We start from the raw sequence: 14,579 nt of genomic DNA on the forward strand, positions 1-14,579 counted from the left end.
AGCTTATACATGGATGGTGATGGAAGGGGGGCATAGATCAGATTCCATGGCTCTCCACATGTCGCACTTGTTCCCCACTTTACATGCAAATTACTGTAGCAGGGCATTGGATCCCTCCCCTCCCCATCCTTGTTCAACTACAGGCAGCAGTCGCCAGCCACCTCGACTGCCTTCCAAAATACAAAAGGATTGCATGTAAGATGCCTCACACGTCTTTATAATACCCATGGAGCCAGTTCAACACCTTGAGAATAGCACCATGATGCTGCCATGCTAATACTGCCTTCTTTTATCTTTTTTAGCTAACAAAGTTAAAAGGCTAAGCTGTCTCTACAAACTCTACCAACAATGGTGGGAAATTGGAAATGGAGCTCTTTAGAGAGCGAATCAGCCTCCCTGTACACATGAGTAATTTGAACTGAAACAAACCTGCGAAGTAAAATATGTGTGTCACTGTCATGGAGAGTCTTATTAGGATCCGTATGAGTCCTTCTGAAGCCATATTACTACCAATCTGGAGTCACCCTCCACCCACAGATTATATGCACATTTAGTTATATTCCTTCCAAGCCGCTCTTAGCTCTGGAGCAGCGACACTCGATCTCTATTAGTTATTGGTGGGTAGGGCGAACGCAGCTCTGTAAGTACTATTGGGATGTCCGCCACTACACTGCCTCCCTGCAGCCCAATGCGCACTAATAGGGTAAAGCCCGAAACGCTCCTCGCGTGCAAGTGGTGTTGGGCCACGATCCTTGTGCTTCCCAGCCACTGCCCACGACCTAACAAAAACGCGTTCTTGCACCACCCATTTCCATATAAAACGCTGTGTGTAGCCCCTTCGTTCCCACCCCATGCATGGTTGCAAGCCTCATTAATTACTTCAAACATGCTTCACTCCATGGCAACTAGTAGAGTTCTTAGTCTTCAAGCATTTGCACTGCTATGGGTTGTGCCCCTTTGTTCTGCCTCTAGAGGCTTGCTTGCTGCAGAGGTTAAAGATTATGGTGCTGGCCATGGCATCGCTGGGAGCCTTGGTGGCCAAGGAGTTGGCTATGGTGGGAGTGCTCATGGAGGTATGTATGGTGGTGGCCCCTATGGTGCAGGAGGAGAGCAGGAAACAAATTACTACGGTGGAGAAGCGAGTGGCGGCAACACTGGGGGCAGTAATGGATATGATGGTTGGGGTCCTTGGGGAGAACATGGTATCGGTTTCAATGGGGGAAGTCCTGGAGGAGATGATGGCTTTGGTGGATATGGTGCTCATTGGGCTCCTGGAGGGGATGCAGGTGGAGAGCATTACAGTGGTGGCGAACATGGTGGAAGCTACAATGGTGGTCGTGGTGGTAGCGCCGGTGGCAGTGGAAGTTATGATGCAGGAGGGGCTTCCGGTGGAGGATCTTGGACGGGATACTGGTTCAGCTCCGGCAGCAATGGAGGTGGAGGAGCTGGTGGCAGCGTGAGTTATGGTGCCGGCGACGAGCATAATGGTGGAAGTGGTGGTAGTGCTTCTCATGGTGGTGCAAATGGCTATGGCAACCTTGGGGGTGGTGGAGGAGATCATGAAGGCCATCCTCCCTAAGGAGACCTGGCTTCGACGAGAAGTCTTATCTTAGCTTAGTAATGTTATTGCCAATGTATTAATTCCTCAAAATTATGGCTAGTATGTATGCCTACTGATTGACTTAGTGTTGATGCAGTAGTTCATGTTGCTATATATAAAACATATATAGTTTGAAGTCTAGAGACGACTGATGCTGTAACGATGTAATATATTTCTTTGGGGTAATGGACTTTATAATAAAGAGTTTTATGCATGGTATTTTACGTTCAGTTTTGCTGGTTTTGTAACTGTACTGTAGTAGGGTCCAGTGAAAACGTCCAGAAAACATCATCTTCTTTCCTTTTCCTTCTGTTTTATGCAGGATTTGGTTCAATTGTAGTCCATGCTACACTTGCCCACACTCGGGGCTTCTTTGACCTCACAACGTATTGTTATGTATAGCTATGGATTGCTTGCTTGTAGCGATGTAGGATGAAATTTATTCTTGCCACAATTTTTTTTTTCTTCTAATTTAGAGAATATACGATCGTGCCATACATGGAGATAAATGCTGCATGCACCCACTCAAAAAGTGCCAAGCTCAAGAAAGGGATCTCGTTCAAGCTTTGAGCCATTCCTGATCATCCCTATGTCCCCATAGTTGATCATTGAGCAGGAGACCAAAGTCACACTAAGGATTGTCAAGTGTACCGGGCAACACGAACTTAGCTTAAGTAAGGCTTAAACCAAACTTGGTTTGAAGTGAAACAATTTAGAACTTGAACCAATAAAACAAGTTTAAAATTAATTTCAAGCCGAGCAAAAAAACCTTGACCTAGCTTGCCAAGCTTGGCCTTGTTGCGGGATTTTCACCCCAGCAACAGCCCTAGTCCCAACCGAGCTAGCAGAGAAAAGAGACTGCGTCCCTCACGAGTTATTGTCCGCTTTGGGGGCTTTCGGGCACGGAACCACTCACCCCCTCACGGTTTTGTCCTGCAAAAGGGCCCTCGTGAGGAAAAGGCTTCGCCCTCCTCATTATAAGGCACGGAGCTTTTCCGCTCTAGCCGATGTGGGACTAAGTTCGGCACCCCGCCCCCCCCCCCCCCCCAACAGGCCCTATATAAAACTTGGATATATTCAGATCATATATTATTTAAAGGGGATTGATAACCTACTCTCTGTTATGGTAGGTTATCAATCTACCCATTTTTCATTGGACAAAAAATACCCTTATTTTTTGTAACTCTTAAGGATGCTTTATGTCTTTTTATAATCTCACCTTAACTCACCCTCTCAACCCCCAATTAATGCTCTCTCCCTCTCTCTCTCTCTCTTCCCGGTGTGTGTGTGTATGTGTGTGTATTTATGTATGTACATACATATGTATGCATGTATGTATATGTATGTATGTGTCTATATATGTATGTATGTATGTATGTGTATGTATGTATGTATGTATGTATGTATGTATGTGTATGTATGTATATATGTATATATGTATGTATGTATGTATGTATGTATGTATGTATATTTATATGTATATGTATGAGAGAGAGAGAGGGAGAGAGCATTAATTGGAGGGGTTAAGAGGGTGAGTAAATGTGAGATTGTAAAAAGACATAAAGTGCCCTTAAAAGTTATAAAAAATAAGGGTACTTTTTGTCTAATGAAAAATGGGTAGATTGATAACCTACCATAACAGAGAGTAGGTTATCAACCCCCTTATTTAAAATAATATATTATAGAACTAAAGCATTAATTAAAATATATATTTTTTATTTTTTGGATTCAATTGAATGCTAAGTTTAGCTAGATTCAAGATTGAATTGATATCAATTTAATTTTAAAATTATTGAGCTGCTCAATTTAGCACATTTTTGGCTTGCTTTCAAATTAAGTTCAAATTATCTTGAAATAATGGCGAACAAATCAAGTTTGCTCTTAGAGTTGAAGCCTCACCCAAGAATCAAGATCGTTCGGAAACCGAAACTCGTGGAGCCCGATACGATATAAACCTCACCGACACCAAACCCGAAACCCTCGTCCCTTCTTCTCCTCCCTCTCGTACAATCCCACTGGCCAACTGCTCTCCTGAGCTCCCCCTCCTTCCCTCCGAGACCGCCGACCTCGCTCGCCTCCCTCCCATGGCGCAGAACACCATCCCCATCCCCGAGCTCTTCTGGTCCCTCGTCGACAAGGCCGACCGCAAGTTCTCCAGGCTTCGCGATCTCCCCAGCTACGGCCGCAATCGGTGAGTACCCATCGATCCCCTCCATTCTTTGCTCTCAATCCATCCAAGAACCCTAAACCTAGATTTATTCGATCTTTCTTCTTCGATTTCTCCAGGAACGACTCGGATTTCCACAAGGCCTTCAAGATCTACACGCAGCTGTGGAAACTCCAGCAAGAGAACCGGCAGAAGCTGGTGGAGGCCGGGTTGCGGCGGTGGGAGATCGGGGAGATCGCCTCCAGGATCGCTCAGCTTTACTACGGCCAGTACCAGCGGACCAGCGACTCTTCCTACCTCTCCGAGGCCTACATCTTCTATGAGGCCATCCTCAGCCGGGAGTACTTCCGCGATGGCGCGTCGCAGGACCCCGCCCTCGCCAACAAGCAGCTCCGGTTCCTCGCCAGGTTCTTGATTGTTTGCCTCGTGCTCGGCCGGAGGGAGATGGTCAGCCGGCTGGCGAATCAGCTCAAGGTTTTGGTGGATGAGTGCAAGAGGAACTTCCAGGTGAGATTCTTCCAGTTCTTGCCTCGTGTTTTGATTAGATGATTACTTGTCTGATAACATTGTTTCTTTAGATCAAATGTTTATTTCTAAGATTGTTTTTAATCAAGAAATGGGGAAGAGGTGAATTTGGAGAGATATATAGAACTGCATGCTGCAAGTGACCTATTGTTTATGAAGATTGAAAAAGGTTGTGAACATAAAAGGTATAAAGATTCGTGGATTTAGAGAAGTTAGAGACATGATCTGAATCGTAACTTTGTTTATCCTTGCTGTTGTTTGTTTTGCTAGAATTGGAGAATTTTGATGGATTTAGAGATGTCTTGCGAATTAAATGATGCATGTAATGGCAGGAAGTTAGGGTTTGAAATGTCTTTTAAACTCGATGATATTACATTGAAATCTTGCTTCATCTCGGTGAATGAGAACGTTGGGGATTAAATGGGTCCTGTAAACAGGACTTTGTGTACGGTTTTAATTTATTCTGGGATGAGTAATCTATAGTTACCAGGTATCAAGAATGAGGTTGTGGATTAAATGGGTATTGTAAACAGGACTTCGTGTATGGTAATAATTTATTCTGGGATGAGTAGTCTCTAGTTACATGCTCTCAGTCAGTCTTCAGTTCTTAGCTAAAGAAGTTTATAGTGTATTCTCTCATGACCCCAAGGCTTTTAAGGTAATGCTTCTTGGATTAGCCAAAAGTAGTAAAATATAGAAGTTCAAAAGAAGATTGATTTTCAAACCTGCTGAGTTGATAGCATTAATCAAGAATTGCCATTCTCAATCAGAGTTTGAGATGCATCCAACAAATGCTTATTTTTTGCCTTCTAGAAGCAAAACGAAAATATCTTTTTCCATCTTTTCGATTGATATGGAGTTTTCGACAACTTGCATGCATGATAGCATGCATGCAATGTGATTCCATGTGATTGTGTGAAACAAAACAGAAATCTGTAACTATCTCTTTCTAGAATTTTAAAGGTATTATCGACTTATGTGGCATATGCTGTAAAGTTCTTGTTTCTGAGGTTTATATTGCAGAAAAACTGCTTTGATTTTTTTTTTTAAAGAAATTTACTGTGGCAATATTGCTTTTCAAAAAAGTTCTGGTGGAATTACTTGAAAAATTATATGTTTTTAGAATCAGGGGACCATGATAGTTATTTATGGACTTTAAAAGCCATTAAACTTTATTTTGAATTGTCTATACAGGAAACAGAGTTCAAAGAGTGGAAGCATGTGGTCCATGAGATAGTTAGGTTTCTTAAAGCTGATACATCTTTTATGAATATGAGGCCTTTGAGATATAGCTTTGCCTTCGATCCGCAACCGGATTCTCTTCCCAGTGTAGCTTCTTGTGACACCAAGAGACGTCTAGTTTTACGTGATGCTATCCTAAGCAGCTATTGTCACAGCGGTGAGGTTAGTTACAGCTTCCCCCAATAATCCATTCCTGTTGTCTTTATTTTTAATTCAAAGACTTTATATCCACTTTGTATTCTAACATTCTTATAATTGTGGTCTATGATAATTAATGCTACTGTGATGTATTTTCTGGACCAGGTAAAGTTTACAGAGCTGACTCTGGATACTTTCAGGATGCTTCAGTGTCTAGAGTGGGAACCCTGTGGTTTATTCTCAATGAAGAGTAGTGCTGACAGTAGTCATAGTGGAACAGGGCCTAATCGCATCAATCTGTTACTGGATATTAGAGATCCTACTTTGCCGCCAAATCCACGGAAATTAATTTTGTACCGTCCAACTGTAACTCATTTCCTCACGGTAAGTTTATCTGTACAATCTTAAAAGTATTGGTTTTGATAGAGTTTATCTGCTATTCTGTTTATACTCTGTTTTGAATAATTCTCAATTTAGCCTACTAGCCGTTATGAACATAACAATATTCAACATGTCAACTGTCTTAGGGCTAGATTTATTTATTTATTCATTGTTATAAATAAGGAGCATGGCTCCTAAGGAAACAGAAAAATAAAGACTACTTCCTAGTGAAAACAACTTACTCTTCCATCAGATCAAATAAAGATCATCTACGGAACGACTATCCCGAACTTTATGGTTTGGTATTCTCGATCCCCAGTTGGCTAGCCGATCAACTGGGCCATTCCCTTCACGTAGGATATGAAAACCCTTGTCAATGGAAACCTAAACAAAAGCTTTTGAATCTCATATATGCAGGGATGTTGCCTAGAATTTGAGGTTGATGATGATTAATCACCGTTTGTGAGTCTCCTTCAATCCAGATGTCATGAGCCCAAGAGAACGACACAGCTTTCTTAAGTCCCAACCATGCTGCAAACAACTCCACCATTGGCACCAACTTATTAATAAGATGCCAAGCTTCAGCATACAGGGTCATTTAATTGGAATCCCAATCAAAGTTCTAGCATCATCACTTCTATTTGCTTTAAGAGTGCCAAAATTAAGTTTAATCCAGTTGGGTTGAGGGGGAGCCCAAGAGATAGAGGTCATGCTCAATGAACAGGAACATTTGGGAAGGTAGACTCTGGAGGGACCCAGCTCAGATAAATACTCAACATTGATGAGAAACTCATTTGCTAAATAGAAAGAAAGATGAATCACCTGATTGGGAAGCAGAGTATCCTGTTCAAAAATCTCTGAATCCTTGCCTTCTACAGGTAAGCAAGAAGAGCTTGTTGACGTTTTAGAGCAGAAGGGGTGGTCCGCTATTCAAATAGAAGATAAGCAGCATTTCCAATTGACAGTAGAACTAGTCCAGGTGTGTCGAAGATGAAAATGATTCCAAACCTCCAATGTTTATATCATTCAAAGAACACATGATTAAGGTCTTCTACATCATTATGGAAGCATTGGCGTTCTATAGAAAATATTCCTTAAGATATTCCTTGCCGATGTAGTTCATCCTTAGAAGGCTCATGTTGCCAATAAAGTTTTCAAAGAAAAGTGCTGACTTGGGGGGGAACTTTGATAGATCATACCAAAACTTTGCCTCAGTGCCTTCATACCTTTGTTTGAGAGCCTTCAAGTATACTTCCGTGATAATTTTTCATCTTCTATGGTAGGACCCCAGCATTGAAGATCATCAACCTCCTTAAGATCCAAATTCCAACCAACCCCAGGCAAGAACAGCTGGCTTACAGTCATTCCTTTGACACGAGCATCCATATTAACAAAATTAGGCAGCCTAGATAGAGGGACCGGACTGATCCATGGGTCATAAATAACATTAACAAATTTACCATTTCCAATAGTCCATACAATCACTGGCCATTGGCTCGCTAGCTTCATAAATCAACCTTCAAATAGGTGAGCAACCCACAGGAAATTCATATGAAGACCATTCTCTTATAAAACTATAGTCGGCGCAGATTACTTGTGTTCACAAATTTCCTTCCTCAAACACTGCTTTAACAGCTGCTTTACTAAGTAAAGCCTTATGCGAAAGGCTAAACTTTGGGAGCCCTAGATGGCCCATCTTTTTTTCGCATGCTTAATGATCCCAAGTCACCAAATGCAATCCTCTCTTGTCATTAGAATGCAACCAAACAAAATTTTTGATTGTAAGTTCCAACCAATCAATAATGCCTTGAGGAATTCTACAATGGGAGAGAACATGAACTGGAGTGGAAGCTAGGACTATTTTAGCAAGAGATAACCTCCCTGCTGTAGAAAGTGTAACCCACTTCCATGCCTCCAGATTCAAATTCATTTTATCTTTAAGATAAGCAAAATCACAGTTGGCCTTGTTCCTTGAAGTGGGTTACCCAAAATCTCAGATATCTTCTGCTTCTTCCTTTGTGCAATTTTTGGAGTGAAGACCACTGATGATTTATGTAAATTGACCCACTGCCCAGATGATTAACAATAGTGACACACAATTTCCTTTAACACTTCAAAATGTTTTTTTAGTAGCTCTAGAAAGAAAAAAGACAATCATGCACAAATAACGTCTGATAAAGCGCTAGACTGAGGTCCTGGTTGGAATCTTGCAAACCTACCCAAAGACAGACCTTCATTCAGTGATCTGCATAACATGTCGGAGCAAACAATGGCTCCATTTATTTAAATAAGCAACATTTTTTCTATGTAAGTTGTCAAGCCAAAAGCACTATAACCCTCTCAGGACCAACCTGACTATTACTCAGAACATAATAGAAACCCTAAACCCAGGGGATATGGATTAGTCGATAGGGAAGAAAATTAAAAATAGGATATTAAGTTCAAAAATCTGTATGATTTGGGTTTCTATATTCTGCAATACCCCTTTTCATTTCCATTTTTTTTTCATTGTACTTTAAAATCCCACTACCACATTTATTGATTCAATGATCTTTTTGTATATTTCTATTACTGAACACATCTGTAAAGGATGTAATGTTAGGCAGAAAATTGGACGCTTTGCTGATATCTTGAATTAGTCTTAGGATCAATTATCAATCATGATGACTATTTTATCTTCACAAGCACCTAGGAAAAATGTCATTTGAAATTTTCATTTCTTTAACCATGGTGAGCTACCTATGCAGACATCTGGACAATGGTTAATCAGTGATTTGTGTCTTCATATAATTGTTACATTGATTACTTTTTTGTGACAGGAACAGTCATGATGTTATAAGTTGCTGGTTAGAAAGTGTATTAAATGAAACATTTAACTATTATTTAGCTCTAACGATAAAGGATGCTTCCTAGTAGTCTACTTATGCCAGTAGTGGATACTGCTTTCTATTCTGGTTTCTTTTTTTTTTTTTTTGGGTGGCTAATACTTTTGGTGCAGGTCGTTGCCACAATATGTGAGGAGCTTCCAGCTGATGGGATCTTGTTGATATATCTTTCTGCAGCAGGTTAAACATAATTCGTTTTCATCTCTTCCTTTTATTCATATGCTCCAGGTTGTGGCATAATTATCTTCTAAGAACATCTTGCAGGAGAGGGTGGACTAAGTTTTCCTGCGCTGTCTAGTTCTGAAGTTCCTACAGATGTTGCTGAAAAAGTTGCAGGGAGCCTTAATAATCTTGCCATGTCCTCTCCAATGAGCTCTCCACAACATAGCCCAACCCAGTCATCCAAGGAGAATCACAGTCAACCTGGCTTATGGTTAGGTTCACGTGGAAGTGGAGGTACATTTTACCATCTATATCTAAATATACTCATAAATGTCTCTGCTTAGATATTATTCTAGCAGGTTTTGTTTAACTGCTGTTAAAGTGCAGTTATGCACTTGTAATGTTTCTTTGCCATTTTACTTTGATGATTTAAGTTCTGGTAGCATAATTCTGTGACGGTCTCCTGGTTCGGTAGCCTATTGAGCTTGACTTCAGTTCTTTTCCAGGTTCAAACTACGTGTACCCTTGTGATTTGATCCCATTTACAAGAAGACCTCTCTTTCTGGTTATTGACAGTAATAATAGTCATGCATTCAAGGCAGGTTTGTCAACTCTAATTTCCTCCTGCTTGACTTTTGAGGTCTCAAAAGTATTATGCCTTGGACACGTAAATAAACACACTCTTCAAATGTACTCATATTTATATTCTCACATTTTTCTCCCTAAAATATGCAAGAATAAATGGTATTCTGAAATCAAAGATTGTTAGTGGCTGTGGCAAATGTTAATGCATAGCCTATTTTAAAGTTTTTAATATTGTTTTGGTATCAGGATATTTGCAAGCCTTGTGACTTTGGTTTACTTTAATTGGAGAAATGATAATGGTGCACAAAGTTGTATTATTGTAGGCTTCACTTCTATGGCTTCGCATGCTACTTGACATGTTGCAGTTGTGCAATCTTTCTTTTGTTTGTTGATGTGCCTCCTTGTTTTTATCTTTAACCATATGCATAACTAATTTATACAAAATTAGGTGTATATCATGGTATCAGAATGTAATATGTCCTATTTTCTGATACATAGTGGCTTGGCATACTGGCATTTTACATACTTTAAATACTCTATTTTTCATTTAGTTGGGCTTGGCATCTTGTATCAATATGTAGTGCAGAATATTGGTGCATACTGTTGCACACTGATACACACATCGCCTGACGTATAATGACACAACAATTATAATCACTTAATCCTTCAAATTATATTAGACTGGTACATTTTCTTTTATGCTGTTCAACATCTTTTATTTGCCCCTGCTTGTTTTTGACCTCCACTGCATCTCTTTCATCTTTCATTTTTCTAAGTAAAAATGGTTCACTGGGTTGTCTGGCCCTTCTATTTCATCCCAGGAGAATAAATATGAAATGAGACTGCTGAAGCTATCATCTCAACCCTTACAAAAAAAATAATAATCAAGAAGCATGAATCATGTTCTCATCAATTGATTTCAGTAAACTATATGTATTGCTATAAATAGATGATCTCTAATGTATGAAATGAGTTGGAAAATAATGTTGAATGATTTTTAGACAACTCTGGCAGTGCAGGATCAGATTTACATTTTATACTAAATCAAGTGGTCCATGTGACTGTACTCGTCCTTTCTTCTGATTCATGACAATTGTATTAGCAGTGTTTTGAAAATTGTACAGGTTATACATGGAGCAGAGAAGGGAGAGACAACAGCTATGCTTCTCTCTCCAATCTCTCGGCCTCCAGTCATGACAGCTATTAGCGATTCTGCTCCATATCAAAATGGAAGCCTGTTTACTATATTCCTCACTGCTCCAGTGCAAGCTTTCTGCTACTTGATTGGTATCTCTGGCATAAATATTGATCAGGTGTGGTCAGACTATGTGTGCACTTCCTTTATGTAGAATGGTTCTTTTTTTTTTTCTTGCTTCCTTCCTTCTGCCTCCTTCTTACTATCTTTCTCTTGTTGTTTTTGGTACAAACTAAATGTTTCAGGATACATATAACAAAGCTGAGAAGCTTTTTTCATTGTCCTTAAGTGAGTGGGAAACAATTTTGGTGACATCGGTTGCACTCCATCCAGTTTGGGTTGAAGTTATGGGGGATCCATTTCTGAGGCGACTCCTTCTCAGGTTTTTTTTCCAAATATTTAAAGTCACTATTTGCATTTATTTTTGTTCTTATAAACAATCTAAATGCTTCCCTTGATGCATCACATTATGTTGCTGCATTATTTGATACTCTTGCTAGTCAGACAAGAGAATCATGATTTCAGGAATATAAATACCATTCCTTACTAAAAGTCATCCCAAGTGATGCTGCCCTAGATTGCTTGTTCATATTGGCCAAAGTTAATAAAGGATGATCTAGAAATAACTGCGGTTGTAACAGTTTCAGAGGGGTTCTGTTATGTCATATATGTTAATGATAGGCATCTACATAACGGCCATTATTTGTCCATTATCCTGTTATAATGGCCATTACGTAACGGTAATAACAGGCATTATCTGACATTTATATCTTTCAGTAAATGAAATAATAGTTCAAGTTTTTATACCAATTTCCATTCAAAGAAGTTAGTACCACATGGGGAAAATTAACCTTTTAGTGAGTGAAAGGTGATTTGGACAATAACGCCATTATTTTCCCACTATTGCCTGCTGTTATCTGCTGGATTCTGTTATGTTATACATATTAATGATAGGCATCTAAGTAATGGCCATTACTTGTCCATTATCCTGCTTTGATGGTCGTTGCATAATGGTAATAACAGGCACTATTTGATATCTATACCTTTCAGTAAATAAAATAATATTTCTTGCAAAGTTCAAATTTTTATATCAATTTTTCATTCAAAAAAGTTTGTGCCTCTGGGAAACTTAATGTTTTAGGGAGAGAACAGTAATTTGGACAATAACATCAGGACTTTTCCACTGTTGCTTGCTGTTTTCTGTTATAACATAATTGAAACAGCAGTTATAACATCCTTCATTTTAATACTAAATAATTCCAAAGCACATGGGGAAATGATGGCCATTATTACCATTATAATGCCCAATAATGGTTTCAATGGAGGTCCACTTGTAACCGAATAATGGCGTTATGGAAACTTTTGCATAAAGTATGTAGAATTTTTTATCAGGCTACTCAAGTTTTTTTTCTTTCCCATTATATATGATTGATCAAGAGAATTTCTAAATAAATATGAGGTGAGAGGTTGTAGCATGATGCAAGTTATGCATCGTTTATTGGTTGTAAAAAAAAATTATCTGTTTTCATGTTGATGACTCCATGTATGAAAATTACAACTCCTTCAAACACTAGATGATTGGCTCCTGTCAAAGGTCGCTGATGGCTCGCTGAATCTAATAATGTGTTTTTAACCTATGTTTTTCAGTTCATTTATGCACACAAGGAAAATTTTTGTGCAAGTTACGCTAGCATCTTCATAATTAAATTCTTTATCCTAATAGCAAGTATTATTTCTTATCCTCTTGATGTTGTTGGATTTATTATTTATCAGATCATCAAATTATTGTATGCCCCACCTTTTGCTGAAAACTCTCCTTAGTTTGTTCGCCAGTCTCCGTAAAACCTAATATTAGTTTGATCAACCTCTATATTAGTTATAAGTTATAATTTAAACAACTAAAAAAATCATAATTTGTCTGATTCATCCAACAATCAGAACTCTTTTTTTCATACTTGGACCACAGAAATTTTTTTCTTTATTTAGGACATCCTTTACCAGAATCATAGTGTGTGTGTGGAGGTGGGTGCTAGTGCAGCTACAGGGAAGTGGATATTCTAAAGACAATTTTAGGAAGCAGTTATGAAATGGGTACGAGTTGGAGTTTCAAGGGCAAATTATCCTATGTAGTAGTTTTGTACTGTTAAGGGTCATCCCAACCTTACCCTTATTTGATGTCCTTGAACTCTAATCCGTAACCATAGTATATATAAATTACTAGAATAAGCATCTAATTGAAGTTCTGTAACTATTTGCAACTACTACCATCTTATTTTTCTTTGTCCATGCTTTAGCATGAACGCTGGACTGCCTCTCCAACCTTGTGGTTTAAATAGAAGAGGGTGAAAAAGTAACAGTTACTTCATATGTCAGCTTGGTGCTATTCTTTTTCTCCTTGTTGCAGATTTATTTTTTGCCGAGCTGTTCTTGCACTGTATGCACCAGCCAACTGTCAGGAGGAATTCTTTCCTGCCTGCCTGCCTCAGCTACCGGAATCTGTCTGTCCGGAGAGCGTGGTCTCTCAGTCTGCCGTAATGCGGCTTGCCAACTTCTTCGGTGCAGTCAACCATTTCCTCTTTAAAGAAGGGTTTGTACCAGCTGAAACTGACACTGATGAAGCAGAAATAATCAAAGCTTCGGATATTCACGAGTCGCATTTTTCAGCAGCCAATGGGTGCTGAGAAACCAGAGCATGAAAACTTTGGGTTCAATCTTCTACTGGGAAGCCTTCACACCGAGTCTCCTCTGTTTTAAAGGTCTGTTGAAATGTGAATACTGTCTCCTTTCAGAGAGCATAGCGATGAACATAGTGATATGTTCTGGGACTCGGTGGAAATTTCCACCACCTTCATGGAACAAAAATTGCTTTTCTTCGATGCAATCTGATCTGGTTTTGGCTATTATGGTACTAAATCAGACGAATGTAACTGTCAAAAAAGCCTGCATCCGTGTACACGTGAATGACAGTTTGTCCATACAATCCTCCTCTTATTGTAGATAACGGCATCAAAACCGTGAATTTTTAAGTTTGGATCAACTTCAGAAACAATTTAGTAAAGCAGTGCTGTAATTCAATAAGTTTCAGTCCAATTACATTTATATCATGTTTCAATTATGCAGGTACATGGTATGCTTCAGAATGCATTCCGAGATTGAGGACCTCACCTAGAAAAGTAAACAAAACAACATTGTTGGGGTTTTTTTGGCCTTGTACAAATATTCGAGATCTATTTAAAGGACAACCATGAAAAATAGCTGAAAGGGCTTGTTTACGCGCTTTGATCAGATATAGGTATTTAAGGTCTATCTAGATTATAACTAATGTGAGACTAAATATACGCTCGATGCTTTAAAGTTTAATTAAATTCAATTATAAATGTTGAATACCATGATAGGCTTTTAGTTAGCCCAAAAAGGCTTGTGTTATAGTAATTCTTAATCACATCTATCATGGGTTAGCTTCGTCTGGTTTGTTTTGATTCCATTTGTTGTAACGGCCAAAAATCTCATCCAAAAAAAACTAAATGAAAAGTATTGCTTGGATTCTTTGGTTTTGTATCAGTACTTAAGCTTTACCTAGTTTATAACTAATACGAGACTTGACAAACATTTGCATGGAATGAAGCAGAAGTAGTGTATTAAGCAAGCACGCAAGCATCCTTCCGCTCAGATTAGGTTTATTTTCTCTACTTACGATGC

At 39.1% G+C, this 14,579-nt stretch overlaps 1 protein-coding gene across 2 annotated transcripts; it reads left to right on the plus strand.

Annotated features, from left to right (window-relative positions):
- The first annotated feature begins 3,564 nt into the window (after positions 1–3,564).
- LOC103706368 (signal transducer, putative (DUF3550/UPF0682)) lies at positions 3,565–13,958 on the plus strand. Of its 2 annotated transcripts, none has more exons than XR_015974209.1 (10): positions 3,565–3,791; positions 3,887–4,274; positions 5,487–5,696; positions 5,838–6,056; positions 9,052–9,118; positions 9,203–9,394; positions 9,607–9,702; positions 10,810–10,998; positions 11,126–11,262; positions 13,285–13,958. XR_015974209.1 is itself a non-coding variant. In XM_008790436.5 (10 exons), exons 1-10 carry the CDS (start codon positions 3,685–3,687, stop codon positions 13,559–13,561), a joined length of 1,878 nt encoding a protein of 625 aa, XP_008788658.1. In that variant the 5' UTR covers positions 3,566–3,684; the 3' UTR covers positions 13,562–13,958. The 2 variants fall into 2 exon arrangements, 1 of the variants encoding a protein (XP_008788658.1); XM_008790436.5 differs by having other exon boundaries at positions 3,566–3,791; positions 9,607–9,698.
- The last annotated feature ends 621 nt before the right edge of the window (positions 13,959–14,579 follow it).

The sequence above is a fragment of the Phoenix dactylifera genome, chromosome 16 (assembly GCF_051530095.1).
Source record: "Phoenix dactylifera cultivar Ajwa chromosome 16, Ajwa_hap1_PhDact_Kaust_v1.1, whole genome shotgun sequence".
Taxonomy (NCBI): domain Eukaryota; kingdom Viridiplantae; phylum Streptophyta; class Magnoliopsida; order Arecales; family Arecaceae; genus Phoenix; species Phoenix dactylifera.

What these genes read in the sequence shown, in the direction of transcription:
- LOC103706368 (XM_008790436.5), top strand. Translation starts at nt 3,685, where the DNA reads ATGGCGCAGAACACCATCCCCATCCCCGAGCTCTTCTGGTCCCTCGTC. An exon ending in CTGTAACTCATTTCCTCACG is followed by an intron (nt 6,057 to 9,051) that starts GTAAGTTTATCT and finishes CTTTTGGTGCAG; the next exon opens with GTCGTTGCCACAATATGTGA. An exon ending in CTGAGGCGACTCCTTCTCAG is followed by an intron (nt 11,263 to 13,284) that starts GTTTTTTTTCCA and finishes TCCTTGTTGCAG; the next exon opens with ATTTATTTTTTGCCGAGCTG.